The sequence below is a fragment of the Brachionichthys hirsutus genome, chromosome 17, assembly GCF_040956055.1.
Source record: "Brachionichthys hirsutus isolate HB-005 chromosome 17, CSIRO-AGI_Bhir_v1, whole genome shotgun sequence".
NCBI lineage: Eukaryota > Metazoa > Chordata > Actinopteri > Lophiiformes > Brachionichthyidae > Brachionichthys > Brachionichthys hirsutus.
Window position 1 is genome coordinate 7,645,364 of NC_090913.1, and position 23,474 is coordinate 7,668,837.

Consider the following 23,474-nt stretch of genomic DNA (forward strand, 5'->3'; position numbering starts at 1 on the left):
AGTGTAGTCTTAAAATAAAATACAGAAGACTTTTCAATAAAAACACTTTAATAGAGAAACAATTAAAAAAAGAAAAGAAATGTTACACACCATCTAAGTCCCTATCAGAACCACCACCAATTGAAATAAAGAAGAGTAAAACAGATCAGTTATTTCTACCAATGAGGGAGGGGCCAATGTGACTTGGAGACAGGGCGAACAGGTGTGTGTCACTGAGTCCCTGTAGCGAGGGAAGAACAGAGGAGAGCAAAATAGATAACAGTATGAGATGTGGTGCTTTTATAGAAGGGCTGAAGACAGTGTTGGCTGGGCAAAAGGTTGTTTCCTTTAAATGCTCAACACACACGATGGGTTCACGAGAAGGATTCAATAGACAATATATGGTCCAATGCTGGGTGGTTAAAAACCGGATTACCTCATTTCAAAGACCGAGTCAAACTGATTTCGGAAACAAATTCACAACGGAAGAAAAATTAAGCTGTAAATCTGTAATGACAATTTTTTTTGAATTGAAATCCTTTAAAAATGTCTTTGGCTCAGTCTCTTCGGCTTCAAAAATGATTAAAGTCTAGTTGAAAATAAGGTAAAGAATCAGTATTGCTCAACTTCAGAGATTAGCCGGTGACTGCTTGATTCCCTAAAAACAAAAGCAATGTTTCACACCAGGGATCAATCTTAGCTTTAGCCCTGCTAAGAAACTGCAGGGGAAAAAAAACAAACTTATATGACCATTACATATTTGTTTGACATGTTAGTAAAATATCATAATAGTTTTATTGATAATGTCACAAGTTATTGTACACATCAAGTAATATACCAAAATCTGACTCTGTAGATCGAGTAAAAGCAGTTTTTTTTCCTCCTTTGTTTCCCTATCCACAAATCAATGCACACCAATAAAAACAAGGATAAAAACCAGCTAGGCCATTTCAACATGCATGAAAAGAACAGAGGTCACATTAAACAGAAAAGAATAAAGAAAAAAAACAGGGGAAAAAAATCAGTTGATTGTTGCAAGGCTGTGAAGAGGTGAAGAAACAGGACAACTGCAGAAACAGATGCTGAACAGGATATATTGTACAGTGGGACATGTTGTCTTAACAGTTAACATAAAATCCCCTGTCCAATCAGCAAGACACCATCTTAAAAAAATCTAAAAAGTTCAAAGATGTCACAACTACCATCTTGCTTTGTTGTCCTTTTTTTTTCCTTTTTAAAATATTTGTGAATTTGCATAATCAAAATGGGCATACCTCTTCTCTGAACAGCTTCTACAAAATTGAGGTGCTCCCCAAGTTCTTGTTTGTAAATACCTAGAAAATGCATATTTACAAATACTTGTTGTTCTACACCAAGTGAAAAAATTTGGACTTCGGAATTACAATGTTGAAACCCAGAAATAAAAATCATAGCTCTTAGGAAGCGCTACGTTGACCGTTAAAAACATGTCAAAAATTATTAACCAATAGTGTTGTAGCTTTCTGAATAAGTGACGCTAAATTGAAGCTATGTAACAGCTAGATGACTTCATTACAATTTTGACAATCCGCAAATTGGGAAAAGGTGGCTCAACAATTAATGTGATGCATGAACACTGGATGACTAAGGTGGTTCCAGTCGTGCATTTAATAAGGAAACGTTGCCATTAAATTGGATAAGCATCTTTTGTCGTTTTATTTGAGAGGGGGGGAATTTAAATTGTCAGTGTTTGGATTGACGTTCATACAGCTACGAGTTCTCCCCGTGTGTCAACCAGCGAGCAGTGAACATGTTCCTGTGGCGCATTCAGTGTTTTAAGATGTGAGAGGAAAGTAAATAAACCAAATTTATGTACTCCTTTAAGTTTAATAAGACAAATGGGAAAAGGTGAATAATAGAATTCTTTGAATAACAGGAACATCTTCCACCACATTGCCGACTCCTTATTATGCAGACACATCGGCAGTCAAATGTCTTCCAACGGCATATTGGGTTTTTATTTTTTGGTTAAATCTTGAGGAATATTGCCCGCTGGGGGGCGAGCAATATTCTCACATGAGAAATGCCAACTGGCTTTTATGGTCGATGTTCTTGGTGAAGCTCTGAGCAAATATCAGATAAGCAACATGTAAAATTTTGCACATAGATTTAAAGATTGTCTCAAAGAAATCAAACACTTTTAAAAGCATAGGCAACATTAAATCCAAATTCTTTGCCATGAGACCAACATGTATGGCATTTCCACAAAAGAAAAGTCACAAATGTTCAAGTTTCAGTGAATTTGCTCTAAAACTGCTTAAGATTTAACCAAAAAATGCCACCACGTAGCTTCTCCAGAAGCATCTGACTGGCAGTCTGTTTTCAACTTACCTATAGTGAAACAACATTCTTCACTTTCACAAACCCTCAGAGTAAAACAAACTTTCAAAACAGCTCCATGGCAATTATAGACAAAAATCACAATCATATATGCATTAGGAACAAAGGAAATGAAAGAAAAAGATCAGCATCGGCAAACTAAGCAGTTTCGGGGGTTCCGTTTTTACAGAAAGCGATGTCTGATGTTCTCTGATCCTTAAAGGAGCAATGACACAGCTTTTTGCTTATCTGATATTTTCACACTAACAGTTGTTGCTGAAACATTGGCAGATTGTCAATGGGAAATCTGTGTTGGTGTTTTTCAGTAAATAATCACATCTAATAGTAAATTACTGAGAGCGACTCATGTAATTGTGTCTGAGAATTAAGGATCAGAAGCAAAAAAAAAACAAAAGCTGAAAATAAATTCATAAAACAAATGCCATAGCGATGCAGGAATTTAAGGACATGTCTGTGTCATACAATTCAGTCTTTTATTTTTGTTATATGTACAGATTAGAGGAAAATTTATCTACGTCTATACACTGTTCCAAGTAGTTTTTGTCAGTTGACCACTTAGCTTTTGTCTGTTACCATGATTACAGTAGTATGATGAAAATCAAGACTAGACGTCCACTCAAAACTGACAAATACGACATTATAAAAAACTTCAACAACCAGTAACCAGCAAAACTAACTTCAATGACAAAAAGGTATGCGATTAGCTAAGTGGTCAACCAAATCTAGCTTCTTTTTTTTAGGATTTTTGTAACTTTTTTTTAGCATTACATACATATACAAGTGTAGATAATATAAGTATATATTCATATATACATGAGTATGTATATATACCAGTAATGAATCCATTATATATACTTATTTTCTTCACAAATATGTGAAACGGGAGAAGAAAAAAAAGATGACCGTTACAAATAAAAAGTTAAAATGAAACAAAATGCATAACAAACTCTAGATAGAAACAAAACGTAAATGCACTTTGTACTTTTTTGTGTTTTTACAAATAGTTTTGCAATTTTTGTTTAGTTTTATTTTTTTTCTGCTTATGTGGGAGAGGCGACACTCATTTGAAGTAGGAGTAGTACCCATTGCTACCATTTGAACTTCCTATACTCAGCTCTTGTAGGAGGGACAGAGGGTCGCTGTTCTTTTTGGCCTGTTCTGGGCGAACGGCTTTGGATTTGGGTGGGGCGCGGAGGGCACTGGCGTAGGACATGGTGGGTGGCTTGCTTAAGTTTGGAGCTCCCTGGCTGGCCTCTGTTGGCGCTTGTGGCCGTGGCTGCTTGTTTTTGGGCATGAGAGGAGGAAACTGTCCGAGGTGCTGAAGAGAGTTGAGCGCGTGTGGGTGAGTCTGCTGCGATGCTGTGGCCTCGGCCTTCACCTGCTCCTCCGTCTGGCGAAGGGCCTTCGAAGCTGTCACAGATTGAAAACTAATAATTAGATGCAAGTAAACCATTAAAAATACAAATCATTATTTTAAAAACAAAGCTAGCAAAAGTCACGATGGCGCATGTGTAATTTTCCCTTGAATACCTACCCAGAAGGTCCCGGTGTTGAGTGAGCGTGCCGGCTCCGTTACATGGAATGTTCTGGAATGGGCTGGGAACTCCACCATTACTGGGCCAGAGTTCATGTGGGGGATAACTGTAGGAGCCATGCGGATGCTGATGGTGTTGTACGTGTGGATGAGGGTGGTCCTGGGAGTCTGACGTGCAGGGCTGGGGCTGCTGGGACAGGGCGTTGTGTGTGTTGGCTGGAGACAGTTCTTCTGGGTAGCTGGAGGAGATCCGCCGCTGATAGAGCGGCCGGCCTGGACCTCTGGGTTCATACTGGACATCAAGGAGGGTGGATAAAGAAAAGAAAGAGAGTTGGAAACTAATTGAGACAAAGTGGTACACAAAATGAACTTTAACAATGAACACATAGCCGCCATGTGGCCAAAGAACCGTTTTCACAGTATGGTATTGCAAAAAAACTGCAATTGCAATATCGTACTTTTTTGAAGTATATGCAGTATGATGAAAAAAGATGGGAAATGTTCCTAGATGTACTCAATATTTCTACATGAATTTAAATAATCCATCTAGAACTGTTATGTGGTAGGGTCACGTCTGACAAGCATAAAATAAAACAGTTCCGTCAAACCAAACAAAAAGCAAATTACAAGCGGCAAAAATATCCCAGACGAGACCACAACTCACAGGAATATTAAATCAGGCAAGAAAATGTGTGTGAAAGTGTTTGTTGTGGAAGACTGGTCCCAAAATCCCAGAATTCATTCCATTTGGTAAAGACTGCATCTATTATTGTCTCATTGTAAGCACCCAAAGATGCACATGTAAATCTTCATACAATATTTAGAACTGAATATTTGAAGACATTCTGGCTCGGCTGATCACATTACAATGCTTTCGCTGGAGCAGAGGCAACAAATTTGACGTCTTCTGCCGAGGCTGTCAGCCAGAAATAAGACCGAAAAGTGATGAAATTAGTCGTTTTCCTGAAGCAAAGCACTTCTGTATCAAATATGCATATTGAAAATAAACTGAAAAGACGGCTGATAAGGTCACTGGTTTATTTAATCAATGGTAGTAATGAAAATATGCAAATATTCCGTACCTCATCTACATTGTGAATGGCCGTGGCTGCTGATGTACGAGGAGACAGTGGGTGGTACGACTCCTGGTCTGGAGCTTGACTCTGCTGCTGCTGCTGCTGCTGGTGTTGATGGTGAAGCTGCATTAGATGGACTTGCTCCTGCCTGCTCGGTTGAGCCATGATGGGCAGTCCATAAGGCAGGCCATGGCCCTGGTTCGCCAATAGGTGGTTCTGCTGAGGTGGCCTCACTGATGCAGCCCCCCCACGAGACCACTGAGCCTCATGCAGAAGATATTTCACTTGGGAAGGAGGGGGGCTGGCATTATGGGCCGGTGGCTGATGTGAATAGCTAGCGGTATTATACAGGGGGTTCCCTGGGTGCTGTTGTTGCAGTGCTGGGGTGTTGGAAAGGTTGTCGTTAAGGAGATGGCGGCCATTGTCATGCGGGTACGGTCCTGGAGGGAAGGGGCCAGCATGATTGGAAGTTGCAGCTAAGGAAGATAAAGGGTCACCTGAGGCACGAGGCTGGGACTGACGATACTGGAGGAGACGGGACTGAGGTGGGGGCTGCATCTCAGCTGCTTCCCTGGGTTCAGGCTGTTCCTGTGGTGGGATCTCTCTCAAGAGGCCCGGGTACCTGAGAATTCAAAATGCATTTCTGTTACAATAGAACTGTTGGAGAAACAATATAAAGTGGCCAAAAAATAAATACAAATTAAAACTGTTTTAAACCCACAACTTTAAAGTAAAACCTTTTCGGATTGTAAAATAAATTATTTCGTATTGTGTTGCAAGACCATTTCAAATAACACAAACTAGCCTTGTAAAAGGTGACTCCATTGAGGCGGACGAGACCCCTTCATCTTCCGAGTTGGTATTAAGGCCCCAACTTGCTGTCTGGAGTAGCTGATGAGGAAAACGAGCCATGCCGGGCTGAGCGAGGTGGGCGAGCTGCTGGGGCAGAGGGAAGGCAACACTGCCCTGGAGAAAAGGGCCTGCTGCCTCTCCCCACTGGCCCAACCTGGCCACTTGCTGCTGTTGCTGCTGGCTCAGGGCCTCTAGAGCTACGGGGCCCTGGAGGTCTGAAATAGAACAGGGCAACGATAAGTAAAACAGACCATTGGTTCTACCACACATTCCTTGTTCTCAGGGATTCTTGATTCTCCAATAATGTAGTCGCCATAAGATCTCTAATGTTCTCTCTTTGTCTCCCAACATTTTATATTGTCTGAAAAATGTTCTCTCACAGATATGCTCTAAAATGTTCCAAGCTTTTTTATTTCATAAAAAAAGAATGAATTTCATTTTAAATGTTTTTATTATATATATATATATATATATTTTTGAATGACTTTTCAACGACCTCTTTTCATGACAAGCATTCAAGGTAATTAACCTGTAACAATACCTTTATTTTTGTTTGTGCTGTGCACTTTTTGCATACCTATTTGTTCAATAAGAAGCTCTACTCACCCAAACTATCCCCCATGACTCCCTCCTGTCCGTCCTCCCTAAAGCTATTGGCCCTGTTATGTTGAGGCAGGCCTGGGTGGTGGCCACCTGCATGCCCCATTGGAGTCCTAATGGAGCTGCTCAAGTCTTCCACTCCTCCCGACTCTGGTCCATCCAAAGTGGGAGACTGGACACCTCTGTGCGGGGGTATGGGGCCACTGAAGAAGGAAGTATTGTGGCTACCACCAGCATAGGCAGGACTGAGCTGCTGCTGTTGACTCTGTTGGGCCATTCCTGGGTGTTGAGGCTGACTGAACCGATAAGGAAGCCTGGAGACTTGATACTGAGGGGGAAAGGGTCTTCCGCTAGCAGGATGTGGAGGAAAAGCTGGGTTCGGTGGTGCCAGGTGGTAGTTGAGCGCTCTTTGGGTAGCTGAGGGATCTTTTCGATGGAGCAGAGGATTGGGAAATCCAACAAACCCATCCGATTGTGAGTCCAGACTTCGACCTGCATCTAAATCCCCCTAAATCCAAACATAAACAACAATACAAACAGTGTAAGAAAAGCAATAACAGCTGTAATGAGGAGTATTACTATTATTTCTTAATTACAAATAAGATGGAAAATGCCAATAACTTGCCTGCTTTTCTTTCACTTCTACGGGTTTCCTCTCTGGTGCCTGAAGACAGCTCTGCTCTGATTTTGGGCATCCTTCTAATTTACCTTAAAAATCAAAGGAACCAAAACTTATTGCATTGCTAGGCTGCTACATTTATTTCTATTAAATGGAGGGGAAAAAAGAAAATGACAGTAATTTGCGATATTTGATGTAGAAGTAATTAAAATCGAGGCCCACCATTTCTGATGGGGTCTGCCTGCAACTCCTTTTCAGGACTGGGCTGGCCCATTCCTAGAGGGGAAGGTTGGGCCACCCCACTGTACGGTACAGGGGAGCCTCGATTCTGGGCTTGCAACAGATTGAAATTGTAAGCCATGGCTGCCGGGTGGCTCATGATGCGAGGGTCCACAGCGAAGCGATTTTGGTAACCTGGCCAATGCAACTGAGGAAAACAAAACAGACTGGTAATTACCGATCAATATGCCATGCTAGAGGACAGGGAGAAGGTTTTATAGAGTGGATATCAAACAGAATAACATTACCATTAATGGTGATTAGAAACAGAAACATATTTAGCCCAACATATACAAGTTGTTCAAATATTGGCTTGGTGAGATTTTAATTTGGGCACTAAAAATGAAAGACAAGTCACACTAGATGACAAATAGTTTCCATATGATAGTAGAGTTCTAGTGTACTCAGTTGAAATGACATGAGGCCCAGGTCTAAGGCTAAGGCTAAGGTCTGAACACGTATGATATTTACAAGCTTGTGCTTTTTAACTAGCCAGAAAAGTTTAGTTCTTCTTTTAATTAAACAAAAACACATTTTACAATAACTTGACTTTCAGATTTGAACGGTAATTACCTTTTTAGCCCAAAAACCATGCCACCATTAAAATACATGAATACATAACGTAAAAAATACATGAAGTTATTTCCCAAACACATACACAGGTCACATTCATATGGTCTCATCAACACTTACAGGCAGGGGCATGGACATGACCATGTTTCCACTGTACACGGCTGGAACGTAGAGGATACTGGTGCCCGTGTGAGGATCTATCCTCTGAACAGGACTGGGTGACTTGCCAATGCCAGCTGGTGTACTACCCAAGGGTGGTGTAAATGCCCGAATAGGGTTTCCCATCAGCATGGCGGGGTTGGGTTGGACTGGAATGTGAGCAAGTCTCAAGTGAGTTCAAGTAAATGCAACAGGCTTTTAGTGTGATGAGCCACCAAAAGCACAACGCCTTCGATAATTAAAAAAATGAAGTAAACATTCTAAGTGAATTAAAAAAGCTTTAGCTTATGAAACTAGCATGTTCCTAAACTAAAATGTTTCATAATATTTCCCAGTAATAAAAGAACTATACTTTTACTTTGGTATATGACCTAGAGAGAAGGATGAGTCACGGGGAGAAAGAAAATTGAAAGAAAAAAGGCCTGTGCAGATAAACTCACCATATCCTTCAGGTGGAAGGTGCTCTGTGTGGTTTACATGTTTACCCTAGAAAACAAAATTATAAAAGCTTTAAAGTAGTCGACTAAGGGATAAGTATATAATTGTGAGCCAATGTAAGACCAATGTAAGCAAAACTATATTTCCATAAATACCAGCGACTAAGAATTTGGTCGCTAAAAAAGGATTTCATGAAGCATCATTAGCATTCATTAGGCATGACATTGGAAATGAAAAATAAACTGCCTTATAATAAAGTGCCTCTTGAGAATAAAACTTGTGCATTCTTACACATTAAGCACATCATTGTGTAACATGCAATGCGATGAAAGTAGGGCTGCCTTATTACTAACAGAAATCTGAGCTGTGGTAAGAATGGCAGCTTCGCCTCGGTACTATTTTAAGGTGAAACATTAACTGAGCAATGCTCAGACACAGCACTAAAAATGGTGCATAATGTCCAGCACTGAGGTGATTTGATCAAGCCACAGATGTATTGCTGCAGAAAGCTTTTGTAATCTCCTATGAATTGTCTTTAACAGCAGGGGTTTGCTTATTATTGCCACAAGTGGTTATCTAAGATGTTAGATAATTACAGAAAACCCTACAACACTGAACTTTTCAAAACAACCTCGATACTTTCTTCTTCTTTCTATCTGTTCTCTCTTTCTCTACTACTCCTTAGATCCGCAAACAGTTATTTTCATCCAAAGCAAGAGTCAAGGTTTTAAAGGCGTCTATTAAAAACATTACTGTACCAGTCCTTTATCAAAAGCAACTTACTTTTGGGGGTGACTGCTGCTGTTGCTGCTGTGGACCCTGCTTGTTGGAGGCGAGCTGAGTGTGCTGAGGATGAGGATGGTGGTGGGTGTGGAGGGCCTGTGATGAAGAGTGGTGCCCTTGCAAGGGCCTCAGAGCACGGGGAATAAACTCTGGAGCCAATGGATTCAGGACGTAGGTCTTCTTGAGCTCCAGGGCCTCCAGCTGAGCCTTGATCTGCTCAAAGGTGATGCCATGTAGGCTTGAGTTTTCGTGGCAGATGGAGATAAAGTGCTCCCAAAATTTTCTGCAGAGGTAAAAAAAAAAATATGGTGAGAAGTTTTCATACTTTTACAAATGCAAACTCATCTATAGAAAGAATTAACTTTTACTATTTATTTACCATTTCTTAAACACGTACATTTATACTCATATTATGAACAAAACAATGATTTAAAGCAGGCTGATCATCAATGAAAGATCCTATGGGCTGATCCCATAGATGTATCTCTAAGAATATTCATATATTATAACTGAACTGAAAAATGTCCATAATTACCTGCAGCGCCCTACAGAGCACAGCGCTATGGGGTCTCCCACGACTGCAACTAGGGACTGCGCTCTGGTGATGGCTGTGTTCAGAAGCTTGTAGTTGGAGAGGAATCCATAGTCGAGGTCTTCAGTCGAATCCTCAATGAGCTGCTCTTTACGTTTGATAGCTGTCTGTCTGTGCTTGCAGGTATGTCGTGTCCGTACCGTGCTGAGGAACAGCACCCGGAACTGTTTGCCTGCAAACAAGGTTTTTACACAGTTTTAACCATTCCCTTTCACGTATAGACAGATGAACAAGGGTAAGGCTACATTCCCATTTTGTCAGGTTGAGCTAGTATTAGCCACACACATGCAATGACCTACTGATACAAAGGATGAAGATGCCGGTTAATATTCATTCTTACCTTGGACATTGAGCACCCTTTCCACGCTGACCTCGTGCATTCTCTTTTTTCGGAGTTCAGCACGAATGCGGAACACCTGGTCAGCATATGGTGACACGACTCCAATGCTCCCGTCATCCAGCTTGCCCCAGGATACCGGCCACTTTTTGCGCAACTCCTCCACCCGTTCCACAATCTCAAACACCTAAGATGGAGAAAGAAATGTGAGAAAAGGATGTGATATGTCTCAAATGGATGTTCTCTTCATGCACAAACAAATCTAAACCTGAGGATATTTTCCTTCGCACTGATAAAATTTCAGTGCATTTCATTTCAAAACATTGCGATAATGGTTTAACATGGGTGCTGCATTAAAGAGAATGTGTATTGACAAAGTGGAGTAATTTTAAAATTTGGTTTCAAAGGGAAAAATAATTAATACATTTGTACAGAATTATAGAAATGATTATAACAGCTGGATGAATACTTTCTGTTGTTGTCAGAAACAGATGGAACCATTACTGGAGAAAGATCTATTTGTTATGAGTTTGCACACTTGCTGCAGTGTGCACATGGTCATTTTCAGAAGATTAGACAGTCCTATCACAGCTCAGCAACAAAACTGTCAGACGGACACAAGTACAGAGTCAAGAGGATATCCTACAGGAAAAATGCAGATGAGGTCACTGTAATCGGATACATTGTGATTTATGGCCGGATATATATATATTTTTTCACTACACATTTTTCTTCATCATTGTACATGTTTAATGTGCCTTGCTTGGATTATGACTGCAATGCCCTAATGATTTCCCTTTGTATTCTCCATTCCATCAGTGCTTTAGCTTCATTTGTACACATCTATGCAAATATATGAAATGAAAGCAAAGTTCTGCTCATATCTGTTTTAAACATCGAGAACAAATGGATCTTGTGAGAGGGAGGCACACACAAACACTTGAAATATTAAACGAATCCGTACCTCAGCATTGTTGTAGTAGGCAGTGCTATTCTTCTCCTGCACATCTTCTCCTCTGGCTGTGAAGAAGGTCAGTGGGTAGAAGTCCTTGTGGCATGGCTGCTTCCCACTTGCCATTAACTTCCCATCATAAAATAATTCTGACGTGTAGCTGTAGGATGAAGATGGGTCGGAGAAAGGGAAGCACAAATAGATAAGCACAAAGAGATTGTATTGAGAAATACTGATTACCAGTAATAGTTGACATTTTGCACAACAGCACTTGTTCATAAGATTTATGGTTACCGGTACAATGGCAGAACCGTCAAATTTAAAGAAATGAGGAACAAGATGAAAAGACACAAAGATGGCAACTTGAAGACCCTCTATTTACACCATAGTGCAGAAGAGTAAATTTCTCGTGCACGTTTTCATTGGCATCTGCAAAAAATGCACTTGTAACTTATGCAGCCGCTTATGTCTTTGGTGTCGAGTTACCATCAGGCCAAACATGACCTTGGTGATGCCATTTTCTTCATTGGACAACCAAAGTCTATCATGTACTCCCCCGTTCCGGATTTTCTTCCTGAACCGAAACCCTATCCTATCCCTCTCATCTCATCTTTCTTCAGCCTTTTCAGGCTCTGACAGTTTTGACCCAAGGCAGTGTTGAGGGCTCACACCTACCTGATGATAGCTTCATGCGAGCGGTAGTTCTCACACAGGAGGATGCGACATGGGTATTCAGGAGGATAGTGCTCATACAGCCGGTCCAGCAGTGACACGTGCAGATTACGCTCCCGCGCAAATTCACTGTACACAAATGGACTGAGCTGCAAATCAACGATATGGAATAGAGAGAGAGGAACAGACATGGAGTGAGAAAGAAATAGAAAAATATAATTTCAGAGTATAACACCATTAGTCTTATGTCATCACTTTTATTTTCTATTAACTATGAATTTTAATTTGGTGCATATAATCTGTACTCCCATGTACCTTAGTCTTATAAAAGTACTGTCAAAAATGTGACCAATATAGTTTAGGTAGCAAATGAATTAATTTAGTGCTGTGGGTGAACATCAGCTTGGCTGCAAAAGCTTTTTACATAATGTGGGAAATCACCAAAGAAATGCCACTTTTTCCACTGCATCACCAAACTTAATACTTTGTTTTTGTTGGCTGAATGGACTCACCTGCATATGGTCTCCAGCCAGAACGACACGGGTCGTCTTGCTAGCCAGAGCAAAAGGCATGATGGTTTCGCACTCCATGGCCTGGGCTGCTTCATCCAAAAGGATGTGTGTGAACAACCCTGAAAATAAGAGTCATCAAAGCCTGTTGACTTCATAGTAATTTAAGTGCATGTAAACTCTTTGTGTAAAGAAACACTGCCACAGAAAAACATTGTACAAACTTTTCTTTGGCAAGGGACTAAATTGATGGTAACAAAAAATCAAAGGTTTTGTTGAACTCTTCTTGGGTTTGGACTTACCAGGCTCCAAATCAAGTTGGCAGAGGTATTGGGAGGTGCTGAGGGTGACCACCACTACACGATGCCTGAGGATGTCCTCCCTTGTGGGCATCTGGAAATTGATGTGTGTGCTGGAGATGAGACAGTACTGCTGGACCACAGGATGAACTGTCTTCACCCAGCGATTCCTGAAGTATACCCTGGAGACAGAAAGCCGAAAGGAGAAACATCAGGCGAGACTTCTCAAGCCAAGTGGGGTTTTATTTGGGGGGGGGTGACTTTGGACTTCCCCAGAATGGCAAATTTACTGTAAACACAACACAACTTGTAAATGAACAGCATAATAGTCCATCACTGCTATCGTGAATGCAATGATTTTCACATGAGTGTGTGTGCAATGAACCTCCCTCAATTTGTAATTAGCACGCAAAATACTTAGAAGAAAAATACTGAGTCATCAGAAAAGACTAAAGTAAATATGTTTTCTGTACCTGAGAGGTCTGGCGTGTGGATTGCCTGCTTCAACATAAGGATGAAGGTAGTCCTTAATGTAAAGGTCAGCTGCACTGTTGGAGTGAGTGCAGATCAGGACCCTGTAGAGAGAAAGAGGCAGTGTCGAGCACGGACGAGGGTTCAGATATCTCCAAAACATGGCAATCAAATAACTATGTCCGTGATCATATGACAATTATAGTTATTCCAAGTGGCACAGGGAGAAGCCCAATAGTCTTGAGCAAATAGGTTTTTTCTTTTTTGACAATTTGTTAATTATCATTAATTTGCTAAATACAGTACCGGTAATTAAATGTGAACAAAATCATGTTCATTTTGTAGCATTCTGCAGTTTTAAATGAGTGTGATGGGTCCAGCATGCAGATACATAACAGACGAGTTTGTGTAAAACCGTATAACGTTAACATCATGTAATGCATGATGCAACATTAGACAGCATAACCTGCACAACCTTGTTAATGAAGAGAGTTATCTTATGACAACTCCAGTGACGTGCAGTGAGGGTTCATAGCTGGTGAAATAAATAAATAAAAACAAACATTACCTGCTATGGTCGTGGCGGAGGATGTGCTTGACAGCCTGTGCTAGGGTGAAGGTCTTGCCAGTGCCGTAGGGCCCAATGATGAGAACTGGGGGTAGGGAAATGGAGAGGGGGGTGGTGATAGCCAGGATGGCCTCCTTCTGCTTGGCATTGAGACGGGGATCCAGCTGCTCATCCCACTGCCTGAAGGTGGAAGGAGGATGGGGAAAATGTTAGCGGAATCTTTAAATACAAGTAATGGCTTTGAACGTTAAGTCAGTGGAAGAGAGATGACACAAGGGGGAGCAATTTTCATAGTGACAGAAATGTTGAGGTCTTGTTAGCAGTAAGGGGATGTGGACATATTTGTACGTTGAGAATGTCTGAACCCTCTTTCTAGCAGGTTTTACTTAAATATACACATTTTACTTTATTCACTTTTTTCTGTGCTTATTTACTTTACTCTGTGCGACCTGTCATCTCTGTATCTTTCATTTTCTAAATCAATGTTATCTGCCATTCACTTAGTCAGGCCCTGCACAGAAGTAGCCTTTTAATGTGAATATAAAAAGTAATGTTAATTTGGCTTTTAGGCCCCAATTAACACTTTGGAATTTTGGGAGTGTTGGTTTTATGTGTCGTAATCTTCACACCCTCTTCATGAAGCCAGCATGACAAGGATTGTTTGTTTGTTGTTTAGCTTTAACTCTAAGAATTCATAGGTAGATGCTAGCTTGTGTTTCTTGCTCTGACATTTAATAATAATTAATGAACGGAGCGGATTTTTTTCTCGATTACTGGATAGAGAGCAAATATACCTGTTGGGGCTCCATGGGATGGTGGGGACAGAGACAACATCAGGGAAAAGAATGGCGTTATCTTTGATGCGATCCAAGGCATAGTGCATCTCACAGAGTGGCAGTCTGTTCAGCTGAAACTGGAGCTCCACCTAAAACAGAGAAAAACCTAAAGTTTGACAAAGATTCTCTAAAACAGTACTTCTACCCACCATTTGATATCTGTTTGCAGGTCAAAACTAGTAATTTATAAGTAATGCAATGTTACTGAATCCGGTAATGTCACCTCAGGTAAGGTTTCATTATTCCAGAGAGGTAATAGATCCAAGGTGGAAACACTGCTAACCAAATATGACCCAAAGCCTGCTTCTGGCTTACGTCCAGTCAAAGGAAATTGAAATAGACAAAATGGGACACAGGCTGGCCAAGCATTGGGAAACCAGAGACTACTGTGCCCACATCGTAAAAGACACCTGTCTGCAGTTAGTTAGTTAGCCCGGGCCTTACTACAGATTAACAGTTGTCCATCTTTTCAATGGTTTCTTAGAAAATGTTGTACATCTATTGAGTCTGAAACCAGTGTTCCATTATAAGAAATAAACATTATCAATGCTGGAGGCTGTCTGTAAACATGCAGACAAAACTAAACTAAAGGTTTTTCCTGCGAATCATCCAATGCCTTTCAGAGAGGTGGGTGAAAATCCATAGGAGAGAGAAACAAAAAGAAAGAGGAGGGATTAAAAGGAAGCATGAACACAAAACAGTGAAAAGAGCAATACAAGGGCGAGAGCGAGAAGACATGCTTGTGCAAAATATTGGAACAACCCACTGAGGAGATAAAATAGGGGAGAAAGAACAGTGTATGAAAACAAATAGAAGCCAAAGCTCCCAGTGATAGGATGAAGGTTGTTTTGATAACTTTCTACCCCGTTGAGGAGGGTTAAGTCATTCAATTAATGGAGTTTTATCAGCACAACAGTTGTTGGCAATGTTCACAGAGACAGACAACTTTGTCCAACGACATGGCCTGCTTCTGCTTATAACTTTTTTATCGTCAGAGGAATGAACAGTTTAACCTTGAAGGCCACAAATATTTTCTTCCGCCATTCATTTAATACCAGGGAGAGACAGTAAAACAGAAACACCTAATGCTTCGGCACAGAAGTGTTTACTTATTTCTCTTGCAATCGGTACCTGTATTTCTCTGTCAGGCTGTAGCCACAGCTCCTCACAGCAGTCCTTACAGATCCTTAGGAAGATGTAGTCCTTTGTCTTCTCCTCGATCACAGCCTCATAGACTCGCTCTTTGACCCCAGGAGGTGGCTGGCTACAGAGCCCTTCCCGGACTAATGGCAGCACCAAGACTGAATTTACCTTGGTCATCACTAGTCGCCCGGCTAATGTATCCTGAAGTAGAATTCAGAAGTAGATTAGACATTTTGGTTCTAAGGGCTATCAATGTGTCCTTATGGTACAGCAGCGAATGTTAAAAAGGCCAAAAACAACATTGCAAATTAGCAAGGTACCTCAGAAAGTGTCTCAGTGAGTTTGAAGCGTGCAAAGAGCTGTCCATTCTGTGCATACTTGGCTCCAACAGAGATCCCAGTCAACATAAAGCTGGTGACGAGCTGGAGGTTCACTTTGATGTTGAACCTGGGAGGAGACAAATATGGATTATTGGTTATGAAGTTTCAAACCGATTGGAACAAGAAGGAACACATGGAGTATGACTTAAACAGCACATTCTTTATAGCCATTGAGCTTCTTGTTATCAGACATCTGGTTGTACCGTCAGAGATGGAAACATTTAGACAGCGAGACAACCATGACCATCTACGGTCACTTTTGATGAATATGTGACATCTTTATCTTCTTTAAAATGAGAGGATGTCACCCATCATCCAACAAATAAATCTAGGGCAACCTATTTCAGAAAATAATTGTAGTAGACACATATTTAAGTTAAACATTACATTTGAATGAATCAACTTCTTTTTGTAGTTCATGCCGTGTGACGTGTAAAAGGAATCCCTTCCTTTTACACGTCACACGGCATAAATTACAAATCATTCAAACTTGAATCATTCAAACTATTAATGTATTATTTAAGTTCAGTGATCCACGAAACTGTAAATTTAAAATGAGGGTCAAGGCTGACATCTTGTGGTGGGTCCACATTTCCTAACACAAACATTACATCTTTATTATTCTGTCTTCAGATTGAAAATTATCAAAACATAAACTTTAGTAATTGTATTGTTAAGATATTTGAGGCTTTTTAAAGTGGCATTTTCTTCATCACCTTCTTAATTTTAAAGCATCATTTCAGGCGCATGAAAACCAATAATAGTGACTCCTTACTTGCTGACTTCCTTGTATTGTGCAATCTCCTCTATATAGAGCAGGTCATGCAGTCTGGCCTGGTAATTGTCTTTGGTCAGTGTCTTGTCCAGTACTGACTGGGTGAAGAGCTGGTCGGCAGACAAAGGGATTTGATAGCGAGCAAGGAGACTGCGCTCCATTTCGGCCATAGTTTCATTCGGAGTGAACTCTACAATGGTCTTACAAGTTGAGTCCCAGCGCTTTGCAGTCAACAAGAGCTGCTGCCTGGCTGCCATAAGGTGTCCTAAGTCTGCAAACAAAGGGTGGTTGGATGCATTTATTACTGCAAGTTAAAAAATGAAAGCAATACGAAATCCATATAAAAACAACTTGTATTAATAAAAATGTGCACAAATAACATGATGTACATTATGTGGTGGAAACTCCTCAAAACCTCTAAATATATTGTTGTTGCTTTCAGTGTACCTTCGATGGAGGCAGCATCCACCATGATACGCTGCATCAGAACAGGTTCTGAGCCAAAGTCGAAGACAATTGTCTGACGGAAGGTACCAAAGATTTCTGTGCTGAAGCCCACTGCTACCTTGTAGACACAGTGGTCCAAGCCATTTTCAGATGCCACTGTCAGGACATCAAACAAAGCGTAAATACATTAAAAGACCCAAAACAACAGGAGTTCACAAAATGCTATACAAGTTAATTAAAACAAGATCTTGAAACCATTTGATTTCAAATATTTTACAGCACATCCATGACAAGATAAAAGTGGAATTCTTGTAATCCAATCTCGGTGTACCAAATACAAATCTCTAACATACCTGCTGTCTCTTCTGCTGGAGTCCACTCTTGGCAGCCTTTGGGGAGGACTTGCAGCCGCTCCCCAGCTGATACACCCGTGATAAAGAAGTGTGGTCGATGTGCATCATAGAGCAGAGCAATGCGATGCAACTTTCTAGTCGGCTAACAAAGGAGACATATTCCGAGGACTGCGTTAATACAAGATGCCATGTGATTATTAGTAATTTGGTTGAACAAAGAAAAACTGCTCGGTATTCAACGGTCATCCTACCTTGCACAACAAGGAGAAAGTCCAAGAATGGGAGGACCTCTTGGTGGAGACGGTAACAGAGAGGCCGGAACTAGTTTCTACATTCACTCCTTCCAAGTAGTCACTTAGCTAGAAGAAAAAACACAGACACACACTCATGCTAAGACAGAGACGATCACTGCAAATGTTTTCAGACCCTTTAAGAGGAAACAAATCCGTCAAAAAACGCTCAAAGAAGGTCATTGCCGCAAAGTATATAAATGAATGTAGCCTTTGAAGAAGAAGTTCATCTCTTCATCCAACAGCACAAACGTTATCCATGTACGGAAGACATGAAAGCTACGCACAAGTGTATTCAAACACTATCATTTCTCTGTGGTGACGGGCTGTAGTCTTGGTTTTAAGTCTGTAATTTTAGTTAGTTAATGTTATGCTGATGTCTGCTCACATATGGATTTATTCAGCTATTTGATGCTATAAAATATGGGCTGTTATGTCATGATTGACGGCTGAGTCCAGAAAGTTGCATTGGTGGGTCCTAGATGTGGCTGCAAAAATATAGCGTGTCATAATAAGGAGTTTCTTTAGTTTACCTTATAAAATGATCATGTATGATTGGACGGGACACAACAAGTTGAAAATAAGTGACGTCTCCTTTCCCGACAGTTTTAGTTCTAAGCCTGGTTCGAAGCACTGACATTCACATCAGGGAGGACAGACAACCCCCCAGTGAAAGTGCTGGCACAGCAGATGTGAGGAGGAACCCGGCTCCTTCTCACAAACTAAAGACGATTAAACCAAAACACTCTGTACCTTGCATATCCACACAACAAGCTACATTTGAAATGATTTTGTGCGAGTCAGGCACTTCATTACATTGTCTTACCACACACTGGTCCTGAGAAACATCATTTCATTGTCTCTACTTAAAGCTGGCATACGTTTTTGGCTTTCTAGCCATTTAACTTTTTTTTTGGAGCTCATATACACTTACCACCTTCTCTGGGGACAGGGAGTTCATCCACTTCTCTATCAGATTCTCCATGTAGTTCTCAGTGAAGTGTTTACTTTCCTGCTGCTGTTTGAGGCGAATGAGGCGTGATGCATATCGCTTCTGCCACTCCATCAGCTCCTCCTGTGAGTGCGCTGATGTACACTGAGCCCCGTACCGACACAGACCCTGCTCCAAGTACCTACAGCAAAGAGAAACTGTGTGCTGTAGTCAAGATCTTTCCCCCCACACACATTTAGAACTGCAGATATGTCATGATAATTTATGTCCTCAATATTCTGGTTGAAAGAATTGTTCTTTAGCCAGAATATTAATTATTGAAACCTGTGTGAAAATCACAAAGCAACTTCTTTTTTTACCTTTTACATAGCGTGTACTCCTCACTGCTGGTGACTCCTCTGGGAGGAGGCCGAAACTGCCAGCCATCTTGGACCTCTGTAAAACCACAAAGAGAAGTGGTGAATAGTCCAAAGAGCCAAGTCTTCAAAAAACAATACGAGCTTAGTTTCAGCCATTTTTTTTTTATCTGCTCAAGCTGCCAGCTGGCTGTGAAAAGACTTTGTTAAAATAAAAAATATCTGCTGCAGGTAAATACATGCAACGTTTTGGTATCAAGCAAATTCTGATTCCCTCCCTGGAATCAAGGGAAGCATTGAAACTGGGTCATGTAATAGTTTTGCTTACCCTCCTCCTGGTCATCTGTATATTCTGGTGCCATCTCCCTATTTATTGCCTGAACAAGACCAGTCAGGGAAGGTGGAAGTGGGGACAGAAAGAATAGAACAATTCTATTAACGCCTAATTTAGCAGTTATGCTACTGGACATCGTATGGACTAATTAATACTTCATCTACATCAGTTTCCACCGAGGCAGAGAAACACAAAATAAGCAAGTTACTCTCGCCTGCAAACCATACAACATCAGCTGGAAACCTAACGTGCCAAAAGTCCTAAATAAAGGATGATTAAAAGTACGATGATAGGTTTTGCAGGCCTGCAGCCAGAAGCACTTACCTGGATTTCAGAGTATAGCATCTTTAGTCTGGTCAGGTCTTTTGCAACAATGCCATTCTATGAAAGAAAATGAAAACAAAATTTCAATGCAATCTTTTTGGTACCTGTCCGTGATAACTAAAGTTCACACATCTGGAATAAGCTAGCGTATTGTGCTTGGTGTAATCAAATGTATTCTGTCATTCCCACAAAAGCTCCACAAGTTTGAAGACATTCAGGATGAGTGTTATGTACAGTTCCTGTAATTTAGAATCTCAGCAGGGGGGATCTCTTGGCAGTAACTCGTTAAAGTTGCAATGATTAGTTAAGCATTTTCTGGTCCTGACACGTACAGTGATTTAGAATTGACATGGCGTGAATGTCTAAAAATCTAAAAATGTGTAAGAGTCAACAGGAAACACAACTATACATGGTAATATTGTACAAGAAGGGTAGATTTGATCTTAAAAACTGATTACATTAAACTTTTCTTCTATTCAACAAAATCTTTTTCCAATCTTTTTATGATATTTCATGTACAATGGTGAGAGATATGACTTTTTCAATAACTGAGAATTTGAGACCATTGGGACAACTGAGTTCGCCATGAAACAAAAACATCTTCTTTAACGTGAAACATTTTAAACGGCCCGACACCCTGGAAAGGTGTGAGGTTTGATCTCTTTTTGAAAGGAAACTGACATCAGCAATGTGTCAGCACAACAGTTTGATTACATCAATAGTCATGCTGCATAGGCATTATTCAGTGATCATACCAGAGGCTCTCCATACAAGGCTTTAGAAAGGATGCTGACCACCTCCCGTAGACTTCCATCCAACAGCATGGAGCTCAGACTGGCCTGCAGCGAACCGCCGACCTTGACAATCTCTTCTGCCAAGACTAAGAGATTATGAAGAATACAGAAGAACCAGGTAAGTACATTCTGTTTCAACCAATATCTGTAAGGAGTTCTTTCCAAGTCTGCTCATCAAAATATTGAAGCTTAAAATTGTGTGAACACTAATAACAAAATCGTATTTATTTTACATTAAATATCATTCATTTACACAATCGATTCTTCAAAAAAAGCCATTATAGAGCCCTGCTACTTCCGGTCTACAGTTTTAATGACTAAAATCTTGATTATTTGGCATAAATGTTGACCTTAGACACAACCTGTTTTTTGATCCAAAAAAAATTAAGCGTTCATGAACCAGGCACATCTCTTCTCTCAGCTCTGACTGGAAGAAACAATTTTAACACTCCACAGGACTCACATTGTGTCACGAAATCTGGACAAATGGAATATTCTTCTGGTGCAGTGACTGATTCGTGACAGATTGGTTCGTCCATGATCCCTTTGTCTGCCATTATATTACATAGAAAAGAGAAGTGGTACTCACCATGTTTGCAGTCTTCATCTGCTTCATCATAGTTTTTCTGTTGGAAGACAGAAGAAATAAAATAGAAAAGTGGAATATGTTGCGTTTAAGGTTCACAGAGACGCTCCAGGATTGACCATCTTTCCTCTACAGCCGATACAATATCATTATAGACAGAACCTAATAATATTGCCATTGTTCTCACCAGCTGCAGAAAGGCAGCAATTCGGTAGAGCAGGACACGGCTGCGAAGTGATGAGACGGCGGCAACATGGGATGGAGGTGGCACAGAGGTACCAGGGGACTGGGCCTGAGTTCCAAGGACCACCAGGGCCTCTGTGCTATGGCTGACTGCCGCCTCGTACTCCCTCCTGGTCAACGATTTGCTGGCTTCTTCACATGACTTTTCGACTCTCCTGTCCGCCATGACTTGGGGACAAAAACGTCTGGATGACAAAGACGAGCAAAAACACATCATGATTTTTTTTTTATGAGTAAAATGCTATCTGAAAGTGACAAAATATGGCTCTGTATGAAGTTTTAGGTTAAGGAGTATTGCCTAGGATTGGATTAGCCAGTACTGAATATACCAAAGATATATTATTCTAATGCTGGAGTTTGGGAACACAGTGTACTAGTGCAGGGGTCCCAACTACCGGGCCGCACAGAAAGAATAACTAATTTATACAATATCCGTTGCATCATCAATATCGATTATTAGCATTTAAATGTGTTTTATTTTAAAAAACAACCGGATTTTCTCCAACGTAACAATAATCCGAGTGTGTAAAAGAAATGAAAGTTTATTTTAACAGACAATACCAGGAGTCATACTTAATATATTGGTTTATATATACATATATAATTATATTATATATATATATAGGTCTGTTGAATTTATGTAACAAAAACATCTAGAAAAATTACTACTGTCAAAGGCAAATGCAGAACATGTCCAGGCATTAGACACATTTCATTATCAGCTTAGCAGGTCGTCAATCAAAAAATGTTTGGGCAATAAATGTTTCAAGTGCCAACAACAAGAAATATTGGACCAGCAGCATGTGCCGGAGTTCACATGCTGTCAATTTATTGCAGTTAAAACTGAGCATAAATGTTCTTTTGCTCCAAAGGAGTGTGTTGCTAATACATTTGCATCAGGTGCACACACATATTCAAGTGTAAAAGACCAGTCTTGTGGATTGTGCGGATGAGGAGGCTGTGTGGTGGCGGTGGTACGGGTGGGAGGGAAGATACACCACTCTCCAACTTTACTGCACATTATTGTATAGGTCATTGCATTTATTTCTTATAACGTGTGATTGTCTCTGATTTTTAACCAACCAAACTACTCTTTTTTTTTTTTTTAACTGTCAACAGAGACAAAAATCCTTTTAAAAATGTCTTGAAAGAAACTTTATACAGAGTTTTTGGAATTTTGGATTATTACTTAAATTTTGTTTAAGTACTATGTAAATGAACTGGACGGCAGAAATCAAATTGTACGCATTTTTATTTGGTCAAGCCCTAAAGCAGTCTTTATTATGGACACAGCAGAATCCAGCCCACTGAGCATTGCACATTATGATCTCTAATTCAATGGTTACTACAGAAACACATTTAACCCCTGCATACTGAAGACTCATATTAACTCTTCTTCTCTTAAGAAGAGAAGGATCATGGAACTTGTAACAAAATGCATGTTAATTCCACATCAAGGGAATTAACATGCATTAACCCCATAAATGATGCTGAATCAAAACAAAGAGCATGAAAATATGTTCTAGTGTATCATGTTCACCCCGTTCTCTATGGCCGAAGGAGCAGTTAATGTCTAACCAAGCAACAAATAAGACGTAGGACTATAGTATATCATAACTTCAGTCTAAGAAGCTGGGTGCCCCCCTCCATCCCTGCTAGATCAGAACAGGGGCATTACATCATGACCCGCTGGGGACACCAGGGCAACAAATGTTTAACCTTGGCCGATAGCCTAGCAACTTCTGTTCCTATTGTGACATTACTGGTTTAATAATTGCCATTGCAGTTTATTTCAGGCTGGCTAAAAAAAACTTGCTTGGATTATGAAAATGCTGCCCACAATCCCAAATATAATAATTATATTCTGTGAAATGGTGGTTTGAAAAGAAAACTTTAGGTTGAAAGTTAAAATGCTACAACAAATAGCAGATGTTGAATTTCCCACCTCCTGGAAAGTATTTCATTCTGTCTGGCTCAAGAGGAACAATGA

The 23,474-nt window shown here is 40.4% G+C and overlaps 1 protein-coding gene across 1 annotated transcript; it reads right to left on the bottom strand.

Annotated features, from left to right (window-relative positions):
• Window positions 1–28: 28 nt before the first annotated feature.
• helz (helicase with zinc finger) lies at window positions 29–21,650 on the bottom strand. Its single transcript, XM_068750567.1, has 32 exons — window positions 21,429–21,650; window positions 21,245–21,281; window positions 20,617–20,741; window positions 19,862–19,918; window positions 19,532–19,580; window positions 19,207–19,282; window positions 18,830–19,028; window positions 17,857–17,964; window positions 17,606–17,747; window positions 17,253–17,408; window positions 16,806–17,076; window positions 15,971–16,097; window positions 15,639–15,851; window positions 14,466–14,596; window positions 13,672–13,851; window positions 13,106–13,207; window positions 12,636–12,814; window positions 12,337–12,455; window positions 11,828–11,973; window positions 11,165–11,312; window positions 10,204–10,387; window positions 9,807–10,035; window positions 9,272–9,554; window positions 8,491–8,536; window positions 8,012–8,199; window positions 7,262–7,466; window positions 7,046–7,128; window positions 6,427–6,928; window positions 5,774–6,035; window positions 4,975–5,590; window positions 3,893–4,184; window positions 29–3,768 (listed from the first exon to the last, which is right to left on the bottom strand). The coding sequence occupies exons 1-32, from the start codon at window positions 21,648–21,650 to the stop codon at window positions 3,419–3,421; spliced, it is 6,027 nt and encodes a 2,008-aa protein (XP_068606668.1). The 3' UTR covers window positions 29–3,418.
• Window positions 21,651–23,474: the final 1,824 nt, after the last annotated feature.

What these genes read in the sequence shown, in the direction of transcription:
- helz (XM_068750567.1), bottom strand. Translation starts at nt 21,650, where the DNA reads ATGGCGGACAGGAGAGTCGAAAAGTCATGTGAAGAAGCCAGCAAATCG. An exon ending in TCCAGCAGAAGAGACAGCAG is followed by an intron (nt 17,409 to 17,605) that starts GTATGTTAGAGA and finishes ATGTCCTGACAG; the next exon opens with TGGCATCTGAAAATGGCTTG. An exon ending in GGATGCTGCCTCCATCGAAG is followed by an intron (nt 17,077 to 17,252) that starts GTACACTGAAAG and finishes CTTTGTTTGCAG; the next exon opens with ACTTAGGACACCTTATGGCA.